General features: G+C 35.4%; 1 protein-coding gene across 1 annotated transcript; it reads left to right on the top strand.

Annotated features, from left to right (window-relative positions):
- The first annotated feature begins 7,541 nt into the window (after positions 1-7,541).
- On the top strand, positions 7,542-8,906 carry LOC140985048 (ethylene-responsive transcription factor ERF027-like). The gene has a single exon (XM_073452786.1). The coding sequence runs from the start codon at positions 7,645-7,647 to the stop codon at positions 8,578-8,580; it is 936 nt and encodes a 311-aa protein (XP_073308887.1). The 5' UTR covers positions 7,542-7,644; the 3' UTR covers positions 8,581-8,906.
- Positions 8,907-23,421: the final 14,515 nt, after the last annotated feature.

The raw sequence follows: 23,421 nt of genomic DNA on the forward strand, positions 1-23,421 counted from the left end.
ACTAATGGCCCGTGTGAGCTAAACACGGGCCTAGGTCCAATCCTAGGGAAATGCATGGGATGCAAATGCAACTATTACATTAGCTTCCAATATTTACATATCTTCGATCTTCATAATCATCAAGGCCACCATCTTCCAATCTTGATCTTCCACTATACTAATATTTACAAATAAATATCCATGGCAAATAGGGATACATCTCATGGGGTGGGAACGGGCCATAAACCAAGCCCACTTTAAATTTGATAATTATTACAATCATTCAACATAAAATATCCTAGCATACACCTAGTAAATTGGGCTTGGGCTTTTGATCATCCTTCATGCATAATATCACATATCATACACCATCAATTATCCAATATTATATATCTTGATCCAATCACTAACCGCCACGATTATAAACTAAATTAACAAAGTATACAAACACTTTTGTCTACTTTCCAATTAATTTATTTATAACCGAATTTCATGTAAATCACAATTTACTATAAATAATTAAAGTCTAACTTAAATTATTTATTTCATGAGAAAATATTTGCAACTTTTGTAATTTTAAACTTAAGGGCCCAAAAACTTATTTTCCAACAAAACATTTTTGGCCCATTTAAAATTCACAAATATGTTAGTCATCCTATGGCCCAACAACTCAAGGCCCATGACACTTTGATAATCCAAAACACTTTTGGAAACCCTAGTCGTCATCGCCGTCGCCGGAGCTCCGGCCAAAAAAAAATTTTTTTTTTTAATTAAACATAGGGGCTGTTCGGGCAGCCCTGCCCAAAATGGGCAGCCCGAGCTGCCCGAAATGGGCAGCAACATGCTGCCCGAATTCACCCTTCAAAAGCCTTGATTTTTGTTGCAACAAATCATCTCATGCGGTTAGAAATCGACCTCAATATAATATTATGTATTTGCTACACCAAAAACGAAACCATAGCTCTGATACCACTTGAAAGGGGATCGGTTACGGTGACTGGAAGCGCAACGGAAGTTTAAAATTTTTATTTTTCATAAGAAATTTTCGGCCACCTTGATTTAATGTGTAGCAAATACAATAAACACAAAATGACATTCATAGTGTGTTAAGAAATGTACATATCAATCACAAGGGTTGATGTATGGCTCCAACTAAGGTGTAAACATCTTAGCTCTTCTATGATAGAAACTATCTTCAAGCTTCTTTTGAGCACTCCTTGCTCAACTATTAAGCCCACCACCAACTAAGTAGATCCCCTCTTAATTTGCACTAGAAAACTAAGAGGATTTTTCGATGAGAAGTATTTTCTTTCCTCAACACTTGAAGAAGAAAAATGAGAGAAAACGAAGAAGAGAACAAGAGCAATTTTCGGCCCTAGCCTCTTGGAGTGAAGGGGAGAATGACTTAATTTCTTGTCTTGGTGTTGCAAAAAGCAAAAGTGAAAAAGTTGCATGCCATGCAATTTTTTAATCAAAAGAATTCTCCAACCTTTCACCTCCCAAGCATGCAATGTCATGTGGGCTTGTAACAATTTACAAGGGCCCATGGACTTTTAATTTAAATTGTCTCAAACACATTTGAGCCCAATTAATCCTTTAATTGATTTTACTCAAGCCCACTAGTTAAATAATTATTTTCAATTGGGCTCTTCAAGGCCCAATGATATTTAATTAATCCAACACTTGAATTAATTTAATTATTTGGACTCTACTAGGTCCACTAGTGTTTAATTAATTCAACACTTGAATTAATTTAATTTAGTCCATAATAATGTTTATGAAAATCACAATTTTCAAATACATTATTCACTTGGCCAAATTTTAATTTAGGAACACTTCCATAAATTAAAATTTACATTTCTCTCATAGAAGTCATACTTCCATTTTCCTTACGCTTATAAACTCATTTATAAGCCGTTCAACACATTGAACTATTTTACTTCTCAACGGGATCTAGAAAGCTAGTACTTGTGTGGCCCTCAATGGTTCATTGATACAACTAGCCGTGGGTTCACATCTCCATGTGATTCGGACTAAACATGTCCTTATACGAGCATACCCCAATTGCTCCATTCTTACTTATCAACTCCTTGATAATAAGAACGTCAGAACTCAAGTCTGATAGTACCCAACCAATCATGTTAAACGCCTAGCAGCATCGCTTACATGATTCCCTAGGTATCAAATGATAGTGCCTGCAAGAACCATTCTATTATGGTTAGCGTACAGTACGGTCCCTTCAACTCATATATCCCGACCGATTCGACAACCATTGGTTTATCGAGAGTTGTCAATGAATCGATACTATGTGTCATGTCGTAGTTGCATCGATGGTGTAATCTATGAAACCCCTTTCATAATTACCACCATACTCTGATCAGAGATTTCAAACTACACGCACATGAAAACACATAGGATATCCATACCCGTAGGTAAGCGGTGAATCCCCGACTACAATGCATCGACTCCTTTATGTTTCGCCATAACACCCAACCTTGCCTCCTGATGACCCCTTAAGAGTCGGTAAACAAGTCAAAGTGAAATGCTAGCACATAGAGTCTCAATGTTGTCCCGGGTCATAAGGACTAATGGTGTACAACCATAAACTATGACGTTTCCACTCGATAAGTGAGAACCACTTGGAAAGTCCTTTATAGAGGGTTGTTCAGTGCACTCTACCAGGAGCACCTATCTGCATGATCGGACATCACAATGTCCCCTACCAATGAAACATGGTACTCACATCGCAGATACTAGTCTCTAACTCGAGCGGCCTATATCATTCTTAGCGGCGGCTGAATCGACTAGGAACTGTTTAGAATATACAGTATTCCAAATATGAGTTTCATGATACTCATCATATGAGCATCTCATATTCTTTCTACTATTTGTATATTCAAGGACTTTATCTATGCAACTGGCATGGGTATACAGATAAAGAAGTGCCAAAACAATAATTTCAAATATTATTAAAATAAAGACTGTTTATACATAGAGTTTCATTGTGAACACTCGGCCAACACTTGGCTCGACGTGCACCTACTCTAACATGTGTATGGTCGGGGTGTGCATCTATACCATACTTTATTACAAAGAATGAGTGGAATTTAGACTAACTAATTTTAGTGTAATATATCTTATCCACTTTCAAAAAATCTTTTAAATTATAAAAGTGTTTATTTATCTTTATGTATGTATATCATTAAATTTGTATATATAATCCATAATAATTAAAATATACAAAAATCAATTATAATATAATTATTTCAATTGTATAAGTGCTCATCGCGTGCATCGTGACATTAGTATATGTAGGACCGAGCACTTGTCTCTCTATCAAAAGTTATAACTGGTAGTAATTATACAATTCAAATATTTTAAACGACATAGCATCACAAACATAATGGTTCGATCGCTTTACCTAGCAAGTACAATTATTACAACTCAATAATCTCCCTCCCAATAATTGCACTCATTGCAATCAATAGGAATCAAAATCATAACATTGGCTCTGATATCAATTGTTAGGATCAAGTGATTACCACTAGACCAAAAGTTTTAGTTGGTAGTCAAGGCGCAACTTTATTTCTTTATACTTATGACAGCACAGAGTGCACCTACTTGAGTACTACTTGATCGGGTTGTTAGGCCTCATGAGTCCGAGGATGTGTATTTCTATATGTGGTTCTGTCTCTTATCTCTTAGAGATCAATTTTACCATTTCTCGAACGTCGGATCTGTGTCCAGCATAGATAGTATTAATCTTTAAGATCAGACATCACTCTTTTAAAACTCATCTAGCCAACCAGATCAAGTAGTACAACGCCAGCAGCTTGAGGCGCGAGAAATTCATAGGTTGTCTCTAATCTCGGTTCTACTCTCACTCATGCATGCTTAACCCCACATCCCCAACCCAAAAAGTATATAAATATACTTCTTGGGAGACATGAACTCCTGACTTCGCTTTGATATCAATTGTAGGATCGTTTGCCACTTTACCAAAAGTTATAGCTAGTGGTAATGGTACTACTCAAATATTTTAAAAAGTATAGCAGCTCAAACATCATGGTTTGATATCTTTATCCAGTAAAGACCATTATTACACCTCAACAATAAATATATAACACATGATACACATCCATGTATTGTTGGGGAATATCGACTATAGTGCATGAGCGTGTGAGTCATATATATATATATGTTCCACGCATTTATATGTAAAGAAATTTTCATCAAATAAAAACGTTTCTATGTTGAAAAAAATTTGGTTTTATTACTAGGAAAAAACTTGTGTGAGACGGTCTCACGGGTCGTATTTTGTGATACGGATATCTTATTTGAGTAATCCATGAAAAAGTATTACTTTTTATGCTAAGAATATTACTTTTTATTGTGAATATCGGTAGGTTTGACCCGTCTTACAGATAAATATTCGTGAGACCGTCTCACTTGAGACCTACTTTTATTACTATTAGATATAAGTATCATGTTAATTTTAAATTATTTATTAATTATCTAATATATATGTATGTGTGGTATCTAATATAACTGTATGAAATCGGCCCTGGACAATTAATTCTGTTATCAGATTCTAACAGATCGGATTAAAATGGTTTCATATCCACTTTGAACCGACCTAATTCGATTCACTAATGATGTTGAATTCAATTCAACCCGAAACCAATTATATTGGTTTCGAGTTGAATTATACTAAATTCGGATTTGTTTAGGATTGATTTAATTCATTAATCATGTCTAGTTTATATGATCATCTGAATGAGTCTCACATATTTTGTTTTGAATTCAGATTATCAAATGAACATTAAATGTAAAAACATATTGAGAATATCATTCTTAATATAGCATAATATTAGCCCAGGACAGTGGACGAGCCAGATATTGTACTCAACTTCAATTGCTCAAATTTCAATACCCCAATTTTCAAAGACTGGCTCAATTTGTCCTTTTCAAAAAATAATACGCAAGCTCAACTATCATCCCACAGCCACTACTTATTGTCTTACACATTTGATTTTAAAAATCCTAAGCGCAATTAGTTAAGGGATGCATAAAATCTAAGGAAAAGAATATCGTAAATAAAAAATTATATCGACAAAATAAAATTCTAAGAAATTGCACATGCATAAAATTAATTTCATAATTTTCATTTGAATATAATATATCTTTTAACTCGTAGAATACATCAAATAAGTGAGTAAAATAATTTGGAAAAATAAAATATATTCCATATATCATAGAGGAGGATTCGAACTTACATACTTTCATGACGGAAGATATGTCAAATACAATACATGTCTCGCTCGATTGGCATACATCATGCCTCATTCGATGTGGAGACCGGTCGTGAGTATAACAATTTTAAGTAGTATCATGGTTTGAATATTTAGGCAAAAAACTTGTGTGAAACGATCTCACAGGTCGTATCTTGTGAGACGAATCTCTTCATCAATGAAAAAATATTACTTTTTATTGTGAATATCGGTAGGGTNCATTACTTTGTATGTTAAGAGTATTACTTTTTATTGTGAATATCGGTAGGATTGACCCGTCTCACATATAAAGATTCGTGAGATCGTCTCACAAGAAACCTACTCTTGAATTTATATGTTAGTTGGGCACACAAACTTTTATCAAATATCGGAAAAGAATGTAATTGTCAGTAACTTATAGTTCATCTCACATCAAAATCTAAAATCGAAGACGAGGTTTTGGAGTCGAGATATAAGTACAACAAACCAACATCCAACTAAAAAAATAAGAAACCGTACGTCATTGAAAAGGACTAGGTCGAAAATCTCCTGTTAAATAAATAAACTAGTACTATATGACCAGGGCCGTGCCTATTAAGAGTCAAATGACCCAGGCTCATCTCTTTTTTGGGGCCCAAAAATTTTTTAAAAAAATTATTATATATAATACTAGATAGCCCAAAAAATAAAGGGTTATTTTGGGATTTTAGCCTTGGTCAATACCAATAATTAATTATTGTTATATAAAAAATATAAGTAAATTAAAACTTAAACATATTTATAAGCAAGTAGCTTTTTTTGAAACGATTGATAAAATGATCTTAACTCACTTAAAAAACTACTAGTTTATCGGAACATAAAGATATTTTTTAATTTTATTTTTGGTTGATTTGGCTACATCTGTTATATTATTGGTTATTAACTAACTTATATAAATATAGCAATTAGCAATAACTTGATACAAATTTGTAATGCGTTTTAATTGTACTCGATCACATTCGGGATTGAAATTGATTTGTAGAAACAGATAAATAAGCGCACACACACAACAATACCATAGGCACATCAGACATCACACAAAATGATCAAGATACTCTTTCACTGTTTTATATTCAACCTCTGGATACAGCTCTGAGGCATCAACCCCGAACGACGGCTCGATCTCGAAATATGTTTGATCCCCCTTCACAAAAATCGAGTGGTTGATTGAGAAATATGAAGACAAGCAAATAGGTTTCAAAAAAGCTCGATTTGAACAGTTTCAAAAATATGAAGAAACATTTGGTTTTTTGTTCAATCTAGAGAGGTTACAACGTGCAGACGATGGAACTTTGTCGAGGTCTTGCAAAAATCTTGAAAATTCTGACTCATTAAGGTTGTTCTGATATTAATGGGGATGATCTATTTTCAGAGTTGACATTCTTGAGGTGCTCATTACCAAGAGAAGCAAAAGCGGCCATTGATGTAGTGAATTACTTGAAGAAAATGGATGAGTGTTTCCCAAATGCTCATATTGCTTATAAAATCTTGTTGATTGTCCCGGTCACAGTAGCAAGTAAAGAGCGAAGTTTCTCAAAGTTAAAGCTCATCAAAACTTTTCTCCGATCAACCATGTCACAAGAAAGATGGAATGGATTAGCTATGCTATGTTATCGATTGAGAAAGAAATTAGTGAACAACTTGATTATACAGACTTGATTAGTATTTTTAGCTCTAAAACTGTTAGACGGGTTGTTTTTTAGTGATCATTTTGGACATGTTTGATATTTTTTTTTATTTAGTTTTTTATATTATCTTTAACGTATTGATTTAATTTGAAAAACTGCTGTGGAACTAAAAAAAAATATGAACACACATTATGATTCAGAGACCTCTTTTTAAAAGTTAGACTCAGGCCCAAATATTGTTAGGATCGGCCCTGTATATGACTAGTGAACAAAGTTGATACATATAGTAACTAACTCCAATCATGGTTCATTGAAATGACAGATGCATGAAACCTAAAATTTAATCTCACATATTATTATAATATCTGAAAACTTACTGTTTGATTTTAAGAATTAATTTGTAAAGTATATGCAGAAAGTACATTAGAGAACAGCTAATAAAGAAGCCGTTTTTATAATTAAATTAAATTTACTAAGCGTGTCAGCTAATTATTACTTGCTTGCTGCATCCAACTCCAAAAACAATTCACCCACGAATTACCCACGGATTCAAAACTTCTGCATGCTTAATATATATATATACATATATACAAATACCAAAGGATATCAATTCTTCTAAATTTGCATGCCCTTTTTTTTATTTGGTCACAAATTTGGAAATTATTACCAATGGATATTTAATTATTTTATTATTATTATTATTGTATTTCCATTTGGTGCAATATATAATGGCTGACACTCCACATCAGCTGAACATGAGTCAACAAGACCATTCTTCCCCACCACCATCTGTCCCTCCTTCGACTACGAATCCTCCACCGCCGCCGCCACAAACACCGACCGATCCATCGGTTCGATCCGGCATCGAAAGGGAAGCACAGCCACCAGCTCTGACTCTGCCTCAGCCTTTGCCTTTGCCTTTGCCTTTGCCTTTGCCATCGCCTTCTCCACCTTCTGTTTTGACATTGGCTCCGTTTTTGGCTCCTTCTGTGACTCAGCCGCGACTGCCTATATATAGGGATCAGACGCTAAATTTGCAGTCCCTGAGTAGAATTGAAGCGATCCAATCTCCAAGAAAGCTTCAAAAAGTCACCACCATGACCTCCACGTCATCACCGAGCCGGTCCAACACCGGAAAGCACCCGGTGTTCCGCGGGATACGGAGCCGGAGCGGCAAGTGGGTTTCGGAGATTCGCGAGCCGCGGAAAACTACGCGGATATGGCTCGGAACCTACCCCACCCCGGAGATGGCCGCCGCAGCCTATGATGTGGCGGCGCTGGCCCTACGAGGCAACGAAGCAATGCTAAATTTCCCCGAAAACGTCGGCAAGTATCACGTCCCTGCATCACCTTCACCACCAGATATTCGCCGAGCAGCCGTCGATGCGGCTGCATTAATGAAGCGGGAAGAGGAGGAGGCTGGACTAGGGGAGGAGGTGGCGGCGGCGGTGGTCGATGAACAGCAAGGGGACGATGTAAACATTAACGCAGAAACAGTAATTAGCAGCGGGCAAGAGTTCATAGACGAAGAGGAACTGTTTCATATGCCCAATTTACTCAAGGACATGGCGGAGGGAATGCTTGTCAGCCCGCCGAGGATAGCGTCTCCGCCGTCTGATGACTCGCCGACGAGTTCTGATGCAGAAAATCTATGGAGCTATTAAGTTTCGATTAATAGTTCCAAATCATGATGAAAAATCAAACATTTTCAAGAAATATTTTCAGAGATAACGTAAGATCAATGCCAAGTAAACATAGAATACATACGGGACAATGATTTATTGCATGTAATGCATGAATATTGTCATCGAAAGAAAGAAATTGGTTCTTGTCTGAATTTTTCAGATATATTAAATAGTTTTTCTTGCAAAAAAATGGTTTTAAATATTAAACTCAAACTCTAAATTTCTAAATTTTCATATGATTTTATTTCATGGAAGATTCTATAATTAAAATGCGAGTGTTCTAATATTTTAATATATTTTTTTCCTGAAATTATACACACACTATTATAATTATACATCTCTATATATGTTTGAAACTTTCAGGTTTATATACATCTTTAAGACAAAAACTTGTGTGAGACGGTCTCACAGGTCGTATTTTGTGAGACGGATCTCTTATTTAAGTCTTCCATGAAAAAGTATTACTTTTTATGCTAAGAGTATTACTTTTTATTGTGAATATCGGTAGGGTTTTGATCAGTCTCACAGGTAAAGATCCATGAGACCGTCTCACAAGATACCTACTTCATCTTTAAACTTCTCTATGAACAAATCTTCTTCTATCATCAAACTTGCTATATATTTAATTTGAATTTCGGAAATTAGAATTCTAAATTTATTATGATCCAGAATTACATTGGAATCATGATTTTATATTGGTGGCTAATATATTATTTATAATTCCAACATAATATTGAAATAGTTGTTGATTAGTAACTAGTATTTTAACAAACCGTAATGTATCGATTAACAAAAACTAAAAATCTTGGAAAAAAATTCGAAATTAGATACATTTTTTTAATTTAATTGGAGTTTTAGGCTTAGTTGTTAACTTGTAATACAATTCAACTAAAAAAATAACACCATTTTTTGTTAAAACCATATTTTTATAGGATAGAGTGTTTGCTATTATACAAAAGTTATAGCTAGTGGTAACTGTACAACGCAAATTTTTTAAACCGTATAACAATTTAAGCATCACACAATGAAATATTTAACAAAATGACATTTGTTTATGACTATGAATTTGAAATATAACCTTATCAATTTTTAACATTTTTTTAATATTTGCTTTTCTATTATGCTCCAAGATCATTTTGCAAAAAAAATAAAAAAAATAAGAAGGTTATAATTAAAAAAAATATTTTATCAATGTCATTTTTCAAATAACAGAGATAATTATTGTACTCAACAAATATCATCTCAATAATTGTGCTCCTTGGTTTATGATAATCGAACACGTGACTTTGACTGTGATACCAATTGTAGGATCGAACTCTTTTCACTTACTCAAAAGCTATTGATTGGGATAACGATGCAATTCAAATCATTTATAACATACAACAAGTTAAGCGCTACGCTTCGATTGCTGTCACAAAAAATATTGCAACCAACAAATATGTGCAACAATATTGTAAAATTTTAATTAGTCCTATATATATAATTTTTTATTTCTGACTTTTTATATTATGAAAATTAAATTTACTGTCTCATAAATGCTGGACTTGAATGCTGGTACTACTGGGTGGGCGTGGGGTGGAGGGGGTGGGGTGGGGTTACAGAAAGTCCTTTCCGATAAATTTGAATTTTCTGGTCAACAAAAATGGTTCTTAGGGAATCTTTTAGCCCAAACAAATAATTATAATTATAAATTCATCATAAAAATGAAAAAAAAAAAAAAAATTTGTGTTATAATCTAATTATTCATATTATTGTACCAGGAATTTATAAATACGTCGATTGTATTTAAATCATAATCGAGATTGCATTAACAGTAAAAGTTTTAGCTCTCCAAATTAAAGTTCTATTTGCAGAGTATGTTGTTTTGAAGCCAAGTCATATAATTTGACCAGCAACTTTTTGCACTAGAAAATTACGCGGGCGGTTTAGACACGAAATCATGTTTACTTCAGATCTAACTTCTAGTATCAAACGATGTAGATCTCGATTCAATCATTAGTTATAATTCTCACGTAATAATAGAACAATAGGAAAACACATGAACAAACAAATTTAATAATGTCATCATGAATTCATTCAACATTTTTACAACTTGAATTGAAAAAAAAAACTGAAAAAAATATGCTAAAACTAATTAGGAAATTAAGCTAATGAAAAAAAAAAGAAATAAAATTTTGTTCGTATTCCTCGGAGTGGTTCGGACCATCTTCCACGATCATCCATTGTGCCTTACTTCCTTGACGTGCAGTGTAAGTTTGGCTCAGTCTCTCCAATCGCTCAATTCTTCACCTGATAGGTTTTAATGTGTGGGTTTTGATTTGGAGATTGTTATTTAATTTTGGCTCCAACAAATGCCCTAAACCAATTTTGTCAGTAAACCAATTTTGTTATATATAAAAATATAACTCTATAGCTTTAACCCGGCCAATTCAAAATCTGGTCCAAAATTCACTTTACGTAGGACTTCAGATGGAGGACGATGACAAAAAACAAAAGTGTGATCCTTCGTCACTTCACTTTTCTTTCTCAATTCTCCTCCAACCAATAGATTCTCAACGTCAAATATTTTTCCCTAATAAGTATTTATTACAAATTCCTTTTTCATCTCGAAATCTCTAAAATCAAACACATATTTTTTCTGTGTTTCGTACAACTTCAAATCCCAACCTTCATACATTAAAATCCACTGGCGTTACCTTCGGCCCAGCAATCCAAACTCCGATGCTCGCTTTTCTCATCGAGTAACTGCCGCAGTGCCACCTTGCCATAATTTGGCCAACATATCATTTACGCATGAAAGTGACTAAATAATCATACTTAGCAACATTTTTTTTTACAAAAAAATGTTCTGATACCTAGTTTTTGTGATATTCATCTAGTGAATTCATGCATAAAGCAATACTAAATAGTAATTACCTCAGGATTCACAAATATTTTGGAACTTACACTTCATCCCACCAAGTTGAATAGTTTGTCATCAAGAATTTTCTTATCTCTCTCGCCATTTCCCAAATTTATGTATCCCATACTATGCTACACTCGTGGTTAGAGATCATCCCTAGGATGGCCAGCCACATTCTTTTGGTCTTAAATAAGGATATTCTTAAGAATAATGTTGATTCATCGACCCACAAGCCAAGGATTCCCCATTATATCTCGAGTTCTCTTATTTTGAAATTGAAAATCTTATATTGTTATCTCGATCTATTCAACATAAAAATTTATTCTTCTCATTTCATGAACTTTTTCTTCAAGTATTAGTTCATCATATTTATTCTTTTACTCAATAACCCATGTTCAGTCTTACATCCTCTAATTATACACTTTTCTTCCTCAATTTTTCTGTATTCTCCACCAACAATCTTCTCATTTGAATTTTAGTTAGTGATATTGGAAATTTATGGTGTATTCTACCACATGTTACAGTTTTTTCATTGATTTAGGAGGAAATACAAATTTCACACTCTTTGAATTGATCATTTGATCAGGAAGATTGTTAATCCCTTCACTACAAGAAATTCTGCATACAACAACGCACATACGACAACGGTTTTTCACAAAAACCATTGTCGTGTGTTTTTTAACAACGGTTTTATCGAAAACGTTGTCTTTTGGGGGGCAAAGACAACGGTTTTTAAAAACCGTTGTCCTTGGGGGGTCAAAGACAATGGTTTTTAAAAACCGTTGTCTTTTTGGGGTCAAAGACAACGGTTTTTAGGATCTTTGAGCGTTTTTTTAGGGTCAACGACAACGTTTCTATGAACCATTGTCTATTAGCGTGTTTTTTTGGAGAATTGACAACGGTTTGAAGAAACCGTTGTCGATTAGCGTGGTTTTTTGACAAACAACAATGGTTTTGGAAAATGTTGCAATATTTAACGACGGTTTTTCAACAACCGTCGCTAAATTTAGAGACAGTTTGTCCAAACCGTCGCTAATTTTAAATTAGCGACGGTTTTGAAATCACCGTCGCTAATTTTAGCGACTGTTTTAAAAAAACCTGTCGCATATTTAAATTTAGCAACGGTTTGATAAAACCATCGCTAAAATTAGCGACATTGTTTTGAAATCGTTGTCGTTTGCCGTTTTTGTAGTAGTGCTTGAGTATTGATTTAAGAATGCTTCTGATCCCCTACATATATCGTGGAGATTTTCTTCGTTGATCTACAATATTGAACCTAAGCTTATTCCCTTGAACTTTGAAGGATGATGGTTTGATGTATTATAAGTTTTTAATTTGTATATCAAATTTCCCTGGCCATATATTGCATTCATCCTCTCATAAAAATGACTCACTCAGCTTGAACTTCCTCCGTATCTTCATTCACCTCAAAAATTTTATATATAAGCATTCAACAATTTTTTGTGGATTTCTTGAGAGAATTCTTCCTTACACACTTTGAACGTGAGTCTCTAACCTCAAATATATTTTATTTGGGTATCCAATACATTTTTATTTTTTTTTATCATTTTACTCATATTCTCCTTCCCTTCTTTCTACCTCGATTGCAATTTATATTTTTTATTTGCGTAAACACACATCACTTAATAAAGCCTTGGAAACATGAAAGTCTTCATTCATATTTATTAGACCATCTTTCATACGATCACCATCTGAATTTGTATATCCTCATCCACATTTGTGCCACCTAGAAGTGGATTCATGAAACAATTATTATCACTTTCATGAAAATATCCCGATGATTCCCTTTCCACGATGTTTTGTTTGTGGAGACTGTTCTGGCCTTCCTAGAGCTGTCAATCGGGCCGGCCCGTGTCGGGTTGGGTCGGCCCGACTCGGGTTGGGAAGTGGTCGGCCCGTGGCTGGCCGGCCCATCGGGTTGGTGGGTTGGGAAATCCCAGCCCATCCCACCAAAAGATAGACCGCGAGTTGGGTTGGGCCAACCCACGGGTTTAAAAAAATCTAAACAATTTCAATACATTTGCTTAGTTTTGCATACTGTAGTTCACCCAAAACAATTGACAAAATACGCTGTGCTGTAATCTGAATAAAAAAGGGTTGTTGGCGGTCAAAGAATCCAAAGATGAGTAAATGTTAAAACATGAAATGCCACAATTGACAGTGAAATAAACTAACAAAGTGCTAAAAAGTTAAAGAGTTCAAAGAAATTAAAGTTCAACAAAAAAAAAAAAAAAAAAAACAATACAATTTTTTAAATTTCATTAATCATGAAATCATTCATATCAAATTCTTCTCCTCCATCTTCATCCTCTCCCCCTTTATCAATATCAGCATTTGATCCTTGATTAGACAACGCTGTTTTAACACTTGTGTCGTCTTCATTACCTTGATCAACATTAAAATACAAAAATACGAATGTAGTTAAAATTAAAATAATAATAAACTAATTTATCAACTAAGTCAACAACAAACTAGAAATTTGTAAACAAAATTACCAACGTAACCATGCAACCAATTGCGAGTGAAAATAAGAGCTTGAATTTTTTCAGGAAGTGTACAACTTCTATACTTGATAAGCACAAGAGCACCGATGGAAAAAGCTGAATCTGATGCAACAGTAGTAATTGGAATAGCCAAAACATCACATGCTATCATTGCTATGGTGGGGTACCGATGTTTTTTATCCTTCCAGTACTCCAAAACATTCAGATCTTGATGATATGAAAATTCAAGTTTTGGCTCCTCCAAATAAAGATCAATTTGAGATTTTCCAACATTTGTAATTGTCTGGCTCTCATATGCCATCATTTCCTATGTTAATTGCAATAATTATGATATGAAAATATAAATCAGTTAAATAATACAAGAAAAAAAAGTATTAGAATACTTACATAAAAAATGCTTTTGCTCTTTCCTTTTCCTTCTCCTGCACTTTGGGGAACAATTTGTGTGCTAGAAGAAGATCGTGGTCGTGAAGAACTTGCATTGTCAGTCTTAGAATATTCATCAAAAAGCTTATAGAATTTTGCTTTCACAAGTTCTGTCTTCTCGAGACATTTAACAAAATCACTCTCAACCTTAGAATAAAAAAACTCCAACATCGAAAGCTTTATCCGTGGGTCAAGAATGGCTCCAAATGCAAGCACCATGCTATATTGTGTCCGATACTTTTCAAACTTTCCCAACATTCTTTTACACATATCACTTATCACCTCATCTTCATGCATTAAGTTTTCCTTTAACAAAACTTCAATCTTCCAGACTTGCATAAAATATAAATTTGATGTAGGTTAAGAAGAACCGGAGATCAAATTGGTAGTGTCATAAAATGGCTCAAGTAACTCACATATTTTTTCTCCTTTTTTTCACTCTTCACTTGAAGGACAAAATTTATAATTCTTGTCATTGAATTGAAGGAAAACAAAAGCTTTCTCATACTTGATGGCACTATCAAGCATTAAATATGTCTAGTTCCAACGAGTAGACACATCTAATCGCAAGCCAATACTAGTATCAATGCTATCGACTGCTTGTACACATTCTTGAAACTTCTTCATCCTAGTCTCCGAACCTATAACATACTTGACTGACTCTCTAATTTTATTCAAAGCAACAACAGCGACTTTCAAACATTCTTGGACAATTAGATTCAATATATGAGCAGAACAACGAACATGAAAATACTCACCGTCACACAATAAGCTATCATGCAAAGAGAGTTGCTCTTTCAAATTAACTTGCATGTTGTCATTACTAGATGCATTATCCAATGTCAAGAAAAAACTTTTTTTTCAATTCCCCACTCCTTCAAAAATTCAAATAATTTTGCTGCTAATTCAACTCCTGAGTGTGGTGGAGGCATATGAGAAAAGCTAAGAATTTTACTATTCAACTTCCAATCATTATCGACAAAATGAGCAGTCAAGCAAATATAACCTTCACTAGTGCACGACGTCCACAAATCCGAAGTTAAACAAACTCTATTATGAATAGTAGCCAAAACATGCTTAAGTTTCTCTTTCTCCCTCAAATAGATTCTTTTAATATCACAAACAAGAGTGTTTCTAAAAATACAAGGAACATCGGGATTTATGTATTTCATCCAAGCTCTAATACCATCATACTAAACAAACGAAAATGATAAATCATGTCTAATGATTGCACAAGCCAATAATTCACGTGCAATTTTTTGGTCTATTTTCTTAGACCTCATCTTCCCATCTTGATCAAGAATCATTTGTCCTACATCATGGAACTTCAATTTGCTACAAGTTTTTTGATGACGCCACAACGTAGAAGTTCCATGCTGTTTAGTCCCACATTGATACTGTTTTTTACATCCATTACATTCAGCTTTATCTAAACCATCAATCCCTTTGATTTTCTTAAAATACATCCAAATATCAGAAGTTTCTCTATGTCTTTTTGGTTTAGTTGAACCCTCATCATTCTTAGGATTTTTCAGTTCATCAACATCCATATCAGCAGTTGGAGTTTGAGAAGAAACGTCCATTTCAACAATATGTAATTTTTTTTTCAAAAACCTACTGTAATTTTGAATTCAAAATTTAAAAATACAATCATTTCAATAATAACTTGTATTCAAGAATGTATTAATTAAGAGGAAAAATAGCAATTAACAGTAACACATCATTTCACTTGAATCAAAATTTTAAAGTATTAAAGAATGTATTCAATAACTTGTATTCAAGAATATATTCAAGAATGTATTGCTTCTGCTCTTGAAACTGTAAAACCGACTACTTTATGGGAACGGACAACAGCTGCGGGTCAAGTAGTAGATGGGGTGTTACTTGGTGGGCAGGGCTTTGGAGTAGCAATGGAAGCTCTCCTGAAATATCTAGGATCACTGGATCAGAATATGGAAATACGTATGCACTAGGTACAATGGCAATGTAGTTTCTTTTGGATCTCTTTAAAATATCTCAAATTACATGGTGATGTTGAGAATCCAAAACATTTGCAACTAGTATCATGCAGTATAAGAAACGAAATAAAATTTTAAAAAAATAAATTAATTAAGAGACGTAGCAAAAAAAAACAGCATAAATTGAAAAAAAAACTAATAAAATGAATAANTACATCCATTACTTTCAGCTTTATCTAAACCATCAATCCCTTTGATTTTCTTAAAATACNTATCAATCCCTTTGATTTTCTTAAAATACATCCAAATATCAGAAGTTTCTCTGCGTCTTTTTGGTTTAGTTGAACCCTCATCATTCTTAGGATTTTTCAGTTCATCAACATCCACATCAGCAGTTCGAGTTTAAGAAGAAACATCCATTTCAACAATCTGTAATTATTTTTTCAAAAACCAACTGTAATTTTGAATTCAAAATTTGCCTAAAAAATAGGATGGTAAAAAATTGCTTGAAAGGAACACCTATCCCTTGACATCACTCAATGAGTGAGTTCATATTTCTGTTTAAAATTACAGTTTGAAATTGTGGCAAATAAAAAAATTTATTTTCTGGTAAAGATTAAAATGGGGAAGTGCAAGTAACTGCTAAAAGAGAAATTTTACTGTCATATGTCAAAAACTAAAAAAGGTTTGTTTGAATGAACAAATAATCAATAATAAACACAAATTCTGAACAAACTTGAAATAATTTACCAATTCAACCTCATGTCTTTTTTTTATAATATTATTTATAGTTTTGTAACAGTGAAGTGAACTAGAATGAACCATCATTTCTCAAGTCACTACCATATAGTAAACATATTTAGCTGTTATTCCAAAGCAAACAACATTGAATATTCTTTAACAATAACCTTAATCCAATTTAATGTGACTGTTCATATTCTTGAAATGTAATATCCACTGCATTTTTTGGTTCCTAGACATAAGACAAAGGATACTTGGCCTAGGTCAAATTCTGGAGTAATCTCGATTTAAATTAATTACTGCGTTCTTTATCTGAAAACTTGATTCAAGCCATAATAATTGTACAAAAAATAATTGTACCCATCGATATGAACCATTTCACAAATCAATTCCAACAATTCTTTTCAGGCTAAGTCATACATCTTGCCCTTATCGTATCATCAACAAAAAATGGACCAGAGGTTTACCCTGCGTAGCCCAAACCTAAATAAGAAAACATCATTTCATGGAATACATTTTGATGGATCGAGAGTCAATGGAGCAGTAGGCCTCTGAGGGCGCTCTGGAACAGGGAAGAAGCTTTGGAGAAAATTTAGGTTTCTCACTTTCTCCGTCCAATCCAATTGTCCAATGGTAGAATACTAGAATTAGAGTTAGACTATTAGTAAATAATTTTGTTATTTAACCCATGGGCCATGGGCTAACCCGAGCCCATCGGGTTAGGCCCCATTCAACCCACAGACCGAGCGACTGGGCCCGTTTAGGCCCGAATTTAAATGGGCCAACAAAATCAAAACCCAACCCATTAAATTTTCTTGTCGGGCTGGGCCAACCCAGCGGGCCCAGCCATATTGACAGCTCTAGGCCTTCCTCGTCTTGGCCAGAATACTGCTAACATGCAACAACTTCTTCCAATCAACTCACTGTGGTCGGCAAGTTCTTTCTCGCCTTTTATGTCATGCAACTCATGGTTTCCTCTATATGTTTCATGAAACTTAATAACAACTTCTCTAGTCTTTTATTGTACTTTAGGTCTGAAGTAACACGAGGAACTGAGGGTTTCTTGTAAATTTCTTTGGAGTGTTCTTTTTGATATTTCACCATGTTATAAAAGAATTCTCGAAATGATCTTTCTTGTTTTTCATATCCTTTCTATAACTCTTCACGTGAAGCACATGTTATTTCTTCTGAAATATAATCATATGGATCTAAAAACAAGAAATAATGTATTTCCCAGTATTGTATCTTTCTGATGCATCTTCCATCTAAATTGGGTCTTAAGTCCCCGGTAAAATAGAAACAAGGAATCCACATTTCATCTCCAGAAACACAACCATATAAACATGAAGATGTAAGATTAGCATATTTTCCATATCCCCAAGAATTTATTCATGCACTCAGTTGATTCAATGAACTCCCCCAATAGAATTCATCATCTAATTCCTTCTTTGTGTTTTTGGCAGAAGTTGCATGAGAAATCCATATCTTATCTTGTGAAAAGATCATTATGTGAATCTGAAGAATCAGAAATCATATGTCCTTCATTCAAAATATCCTCCGAGTACATTAACTTCCAATTTTTTTATAAAAATATTGACTTTGCAGCATATATCCTTTTCTTAGTGTTTCCTCACTTCTTTGGCGGCATGGGCCTACTAGGCGTGCAAAAACTATTTGCATAGAAAATTGTATGGGCATGCCGGACACGAAATCGTTGCAACTTGAAATAGAACTTCTATGATCAAACGATGTGGATACCGATTTGATTGTTAATTATAATTCTCTTGGTAAAACCACCACAAACTAGGAGACTGAATTTGAGAATCGAAGAAAAACTCGCGAACAACAACAAATTTAATTTTGTCTTCACGAATTGATTCAACATTTTTTCAACTAGAATTGAAAAACTAAAGGTATGAGATAAAAATAAAAAAATTACGATAATAAAAACTAAAAATAAGAGAATTAAAATGAACTACAATTGACTAAATTTGCATAGAATTTTGTATTTGATTTGTCGATGATGAGTTGTGTCCTCTCCTTTTGATGATTATGCATGCTTTTGTTCGTATTCCTCCGAATACTTTGGCCCATCTTTCACGATCATCCATCATGCCTTAACTTCTTCGACGTACAACGTAAGTTTGGCCATGCTCAATTCTTCACCTGATGAGCTTTGATATGTGGGCTTTGATTTTAGTCTTGTTATTTAACTTTGGGTCTAACAATAATAATAGTCGATTTTATTTTTAACCTAAATTGTACTTAAGTCCAAATATTACTATTAAATTCAAACTAAATGTACATTTTTTTTCTAAAGTTATATTACTGATTAAATTTTATAAATAAATCTACATTTATTTTGACCCTATCTATGGAAAATATATATTTTTATATTAAAATTATTACATTCAATGTAGATATGGACCAGATCGAGTGTCTTATAGAGATATATCAGTTATCGTCTCACAAGAGATCTATTTTATCATGTATTGTGTAAAAAAATTTACATTTATTTAAAAATCTTGTCATGATAAATCTATACTTACTTTTGGGTAAAATTGATTTTTAATTGGATAATATATATCATTTAAGTTATTTAGAATAGTTAATAAAATAATATGTGTTATGAGACGTTCTCATGGATTTTTATTCGTGAGACGAGTCAATCTTACCTATATTTACAATAAAAAGAAATAATTTTGGTATAAAAAGTAATATTTTTTCATTGGTAACCCAAATAAAATATTTGTTTCACGAAATTGACTTGTGAAACCGTTTCACATGAGTTTTTGTATATGCATCAAAATAAATTTAACTCATTATGTAATTTTTTATTTTCCCAAGTTTAAAAAGGAAATTAAAAATTTTGGAAAAATAGAAAAAGTGAGAGAAAAATATAATCATGGCCATAATTTGAACTGATTTGATATTATCAACATCTTAATCAGATAAGGTCTATAACTCTTCGACTCTAATGGTTGAAANGGCCACGTCGGACACCCTTCCGACGCCCATTCATGTGATTATTTTCTTGGTTGCAGATCTTCCTATTCAGTCACGGAGACAAGCTTCTGGTTCAAGCATATTTTGCTCTTGTTTCCTTCGTTATCTTCATAGCAGATTCAGTGGAGCCCCGACCCGGCTCATTCCATTTCACTCGGATCGCATCATTGGCGCCGTCTGTGGGAAATCAAGAGTTCTAAGGCATTGATATGACTCCTACCCAGAGAGAGAATCAGGACACTTCTCGGGTCCAAGGAGAAAATAATACACACATTTCTGGTGCAGGTGGTCCTCCACCCACTGGTCTATGGCCTACTTTTAACCTAACATCTGAAGAGTTGGCCAGAATAGTAACTAATGCTGTGGAGGCAGCCTTGGCGAAGAAAGCCCTTCCTCAATATTCTGCTCAGCCAGAGCAGGAACAAGAACAAGGGCAAGAAAATCGAGATGATGGAAGGAGGGAGGAAGAAAGGGGGTCTAGTGCTGGTTCTAAGTCTCTTACAGTAGCAGAAGAGCTATAAGAGTTGAGGAAAAAGTTAAAAGTATTGGAAGGGCAAGTAGGTTCCAGGAGTAGTTCTCGAATTATTAAAAGATGTCCATTTTCTGATACCATTGTCCGGGAACCACTTCCCGGGCACTTCAAATCGGCTAGGGTCAAGGACTATGACGGGAGTTCTGATCCTGAAGAGCATCTTTCTTGATTCGAAAATATGACTATGTTGCATTGCTATGGAGATCAGATTAAATGCAAGGTGTTTCTGACCACCCTGGTCGATTCGGCCCAAAGATGGTTTGAAGGGCCAGCACCTCAAAGTATTCACACTTTCGAAGATTTTCAAAAAATATTCTTGCATCAGTTCAGTAGCAGCAAGAAATACAAGAAGACTGCTTTCAGTTTATTAGAAGTAAAGCAGGGCCAGGATGAGACTTTGAGAGCATACATCAAAAGATTCAATCGGATGGCTTTGGATATACTTGCAGGCGCCCCCGAGACAAAAACTACTGCTTTCACGCAAGGGTTATGGGAGGGAGATTTCTTTAGATCCTTGAACAAAAAGCTGCCCGAGGATTTTGAAGATCTCTTATCCCGGGCAGATACATCAACATGGAGGAGGCTCAAAACCAAAAAAGAGAAGCTCTGAAAAAGCCAGGGGAGACGGGGTTGTCAGGCCCGAGGAGAGAGTTCATAAGAAAGGTGGTTCCGGGCATTTTTCTCACGTCCCCTTGAGAAGTGTTCGGGATCGAGAGATTCAAGAATGTAGCTCAGACATGGCCCCGCCTTCAAGTTCAATGGCCCGATTTCCCAAACCAGAGAAAAAAAGGTTCTGCGCCCTCCATAAAGAGTGTTCCCATGACACTAATGAGTGTCGAACTCTGAGAAAGGAATCTAAACGACGTTTTACGCCTGAATCTAACATACAGAGCAAGTCAAGACAACCACCCTGGTTGACCCAGCGTCCCAGACCTAATGTTTCTGGAAGATCAACAAGTGGCCCAAGTGGAAGCAGGAGAGAAGAAGGGAGTTCCCGGGAAAAGAAGAATAATCAACCTGAAAGGAAAACCTCCCCGATTCGAGGAGTGATAAAAATGATCTCGAGAAGATCTACAGATGGTGATTCCAACCGGGCTCGGAAGGCGAGGGGAAGGAGAATGTGTCTGGAAGTTGATGAGGGGAGGAGAAATGAGCCAGTCATAAGCTTTGGGCCAGAAGATCTCAGGGGAGTCAGCCTACCCCATAATGATGCCTTGGTCATCCAAGCCAGGGTTGCTAATTATGATGTGTTAAGAGTTTTTGTGGATAATGGCAGTTCTGTTAATGTCATCTTCAAAGAGGCCTTAGTACAGATGGAGTTGCAGGATTATCAATTGGAGGCGGTTGAGACTGCCTTATTTGGCTTCGCGGGCCATGCTGTATATCCAGAATGGGAGATAATCTTGCCATTAACGCTGGGAAGTGGAGATTTAAGGAAGACCGTCATAACAGTCTTTACAATAGTGGACGCTCCATCTTCATACAATATTATTCTCGGGCGACCAGCTATGAACGAGATGAGGGCTGTGGCCTCCACTTACCATCAGAAAATCAAATTTCCAGTACGAGGACAAGTCGGGGAAGTCAAGGGAGACCAACCTTCCTCTCGGAAGTGTTATGGGGAGACTGTCCGAGTGGATCAGAAGAGGACGAAGAAGGAGGACAAGGAAAAGAAGGTAACCCGAGTGGAGGAGGTGACAGAGGAGAGGGAGGTGAATTTTGTGGCGGAGGAGGAACATGAAATGGTTGAAGTTGAACCAGGGAAGAACGTCCGGGTGGCCCGAGACCTTGAAGCTTCCACCCGAGTAAATCTCTTGGCTTGTTTAAAAGCTAACATTTGTGTTTTCGCTTGGTCTCAACAGGAACTCGCCGAGATCTCGCCCCAAGTGGCCGAACATAAATTAAATGTTATCCCGGGCTCCCGGCCTATAAAGCAAAATAAAAGGTATTTTGGCCCTGAAAAAGATAAAGTTATTGATGAACAAGTGCATGAATTGCTGAAGGCCGGCTACATCCGAGAGGTGCGATTCCCCACCTGGCTTTCCAATGTAGTCCTTGTTCCAAAAGCTACGGGGAAATGGAGGATATGTGTAGATTTCCGGGATCTGAATAAGGTCTGTCCCAAAGATTGATATCCACTCCCTCGGATTGACCAGCTGGTAGATTCCACTTCTGGTTTCGAATTATTAAGTTTTATGGATGCCTATCAGGGATACCACCAAATCCCATTGGCCCGGGAAGATCAAGAGAAAGCAAGTTTTATTACTTCTGGAGGCACTTTCTGCTACGTGGTCATGCCCTGTGGACTGAAAAATGCAGGGCCCACGTACCAGCGTTTGGTGAGTCATGTCTTTCAGAAGCAAATGGGGAGGAATGTTGAAGTTTATGTGGATGACATCCTAGTCAAAACCCGGGATGCCTCTTATTTTGTTGCTGACTTAGCCGAGACCTTTGCCACCCTAAAGTAGTATGGAATAAAGCTCAACCCAGCCAAATGTGTTTTTGGGGTAAGAAGTTGAAAATTTTTGGGTTTTTGGGTAACAGATAGAGGGACGATAATCTGAGTAAAAATCCGGATCTCAAGCTGACTAGGACTTTGAAAGTATAGCTTGATAGGGAGAATCTGTGGAGAGGCCCTTCAAAGAGCCGGGCCGTTGAACATCCGAGACATAACCGCCCCGGGCTATTGGATGCCCGGGTTCTCATGTAAGTTCTCGAGAGGTTCTCCCC

This window comes from Primulina huaijiensis, chromosome 9, assembly GCF_012295235.1.
Source record: "Primulina huaijiensis isolate GDHJ02 chromosome 9, ASM1229523v2, whole genome shotgun sequence".
Taxonomy (NCBI): domain Eukaryota; kingdom Viridiplantae; phylum Streptophyta; class Magnoliopsida; order Lamiales; family Gesneriaceae; genus Primulina; species Primulina huaijiensis.

Bases quoted from the DNA above. Each gene is read 5' to 3' on its own strand.
- LOC140985048 (XM_073452786.1), top strand. From the start codon at position 7,645: ATGGCTGACACTCCACATCAGCTGAACATGAGTCAACAAGACCATTCT.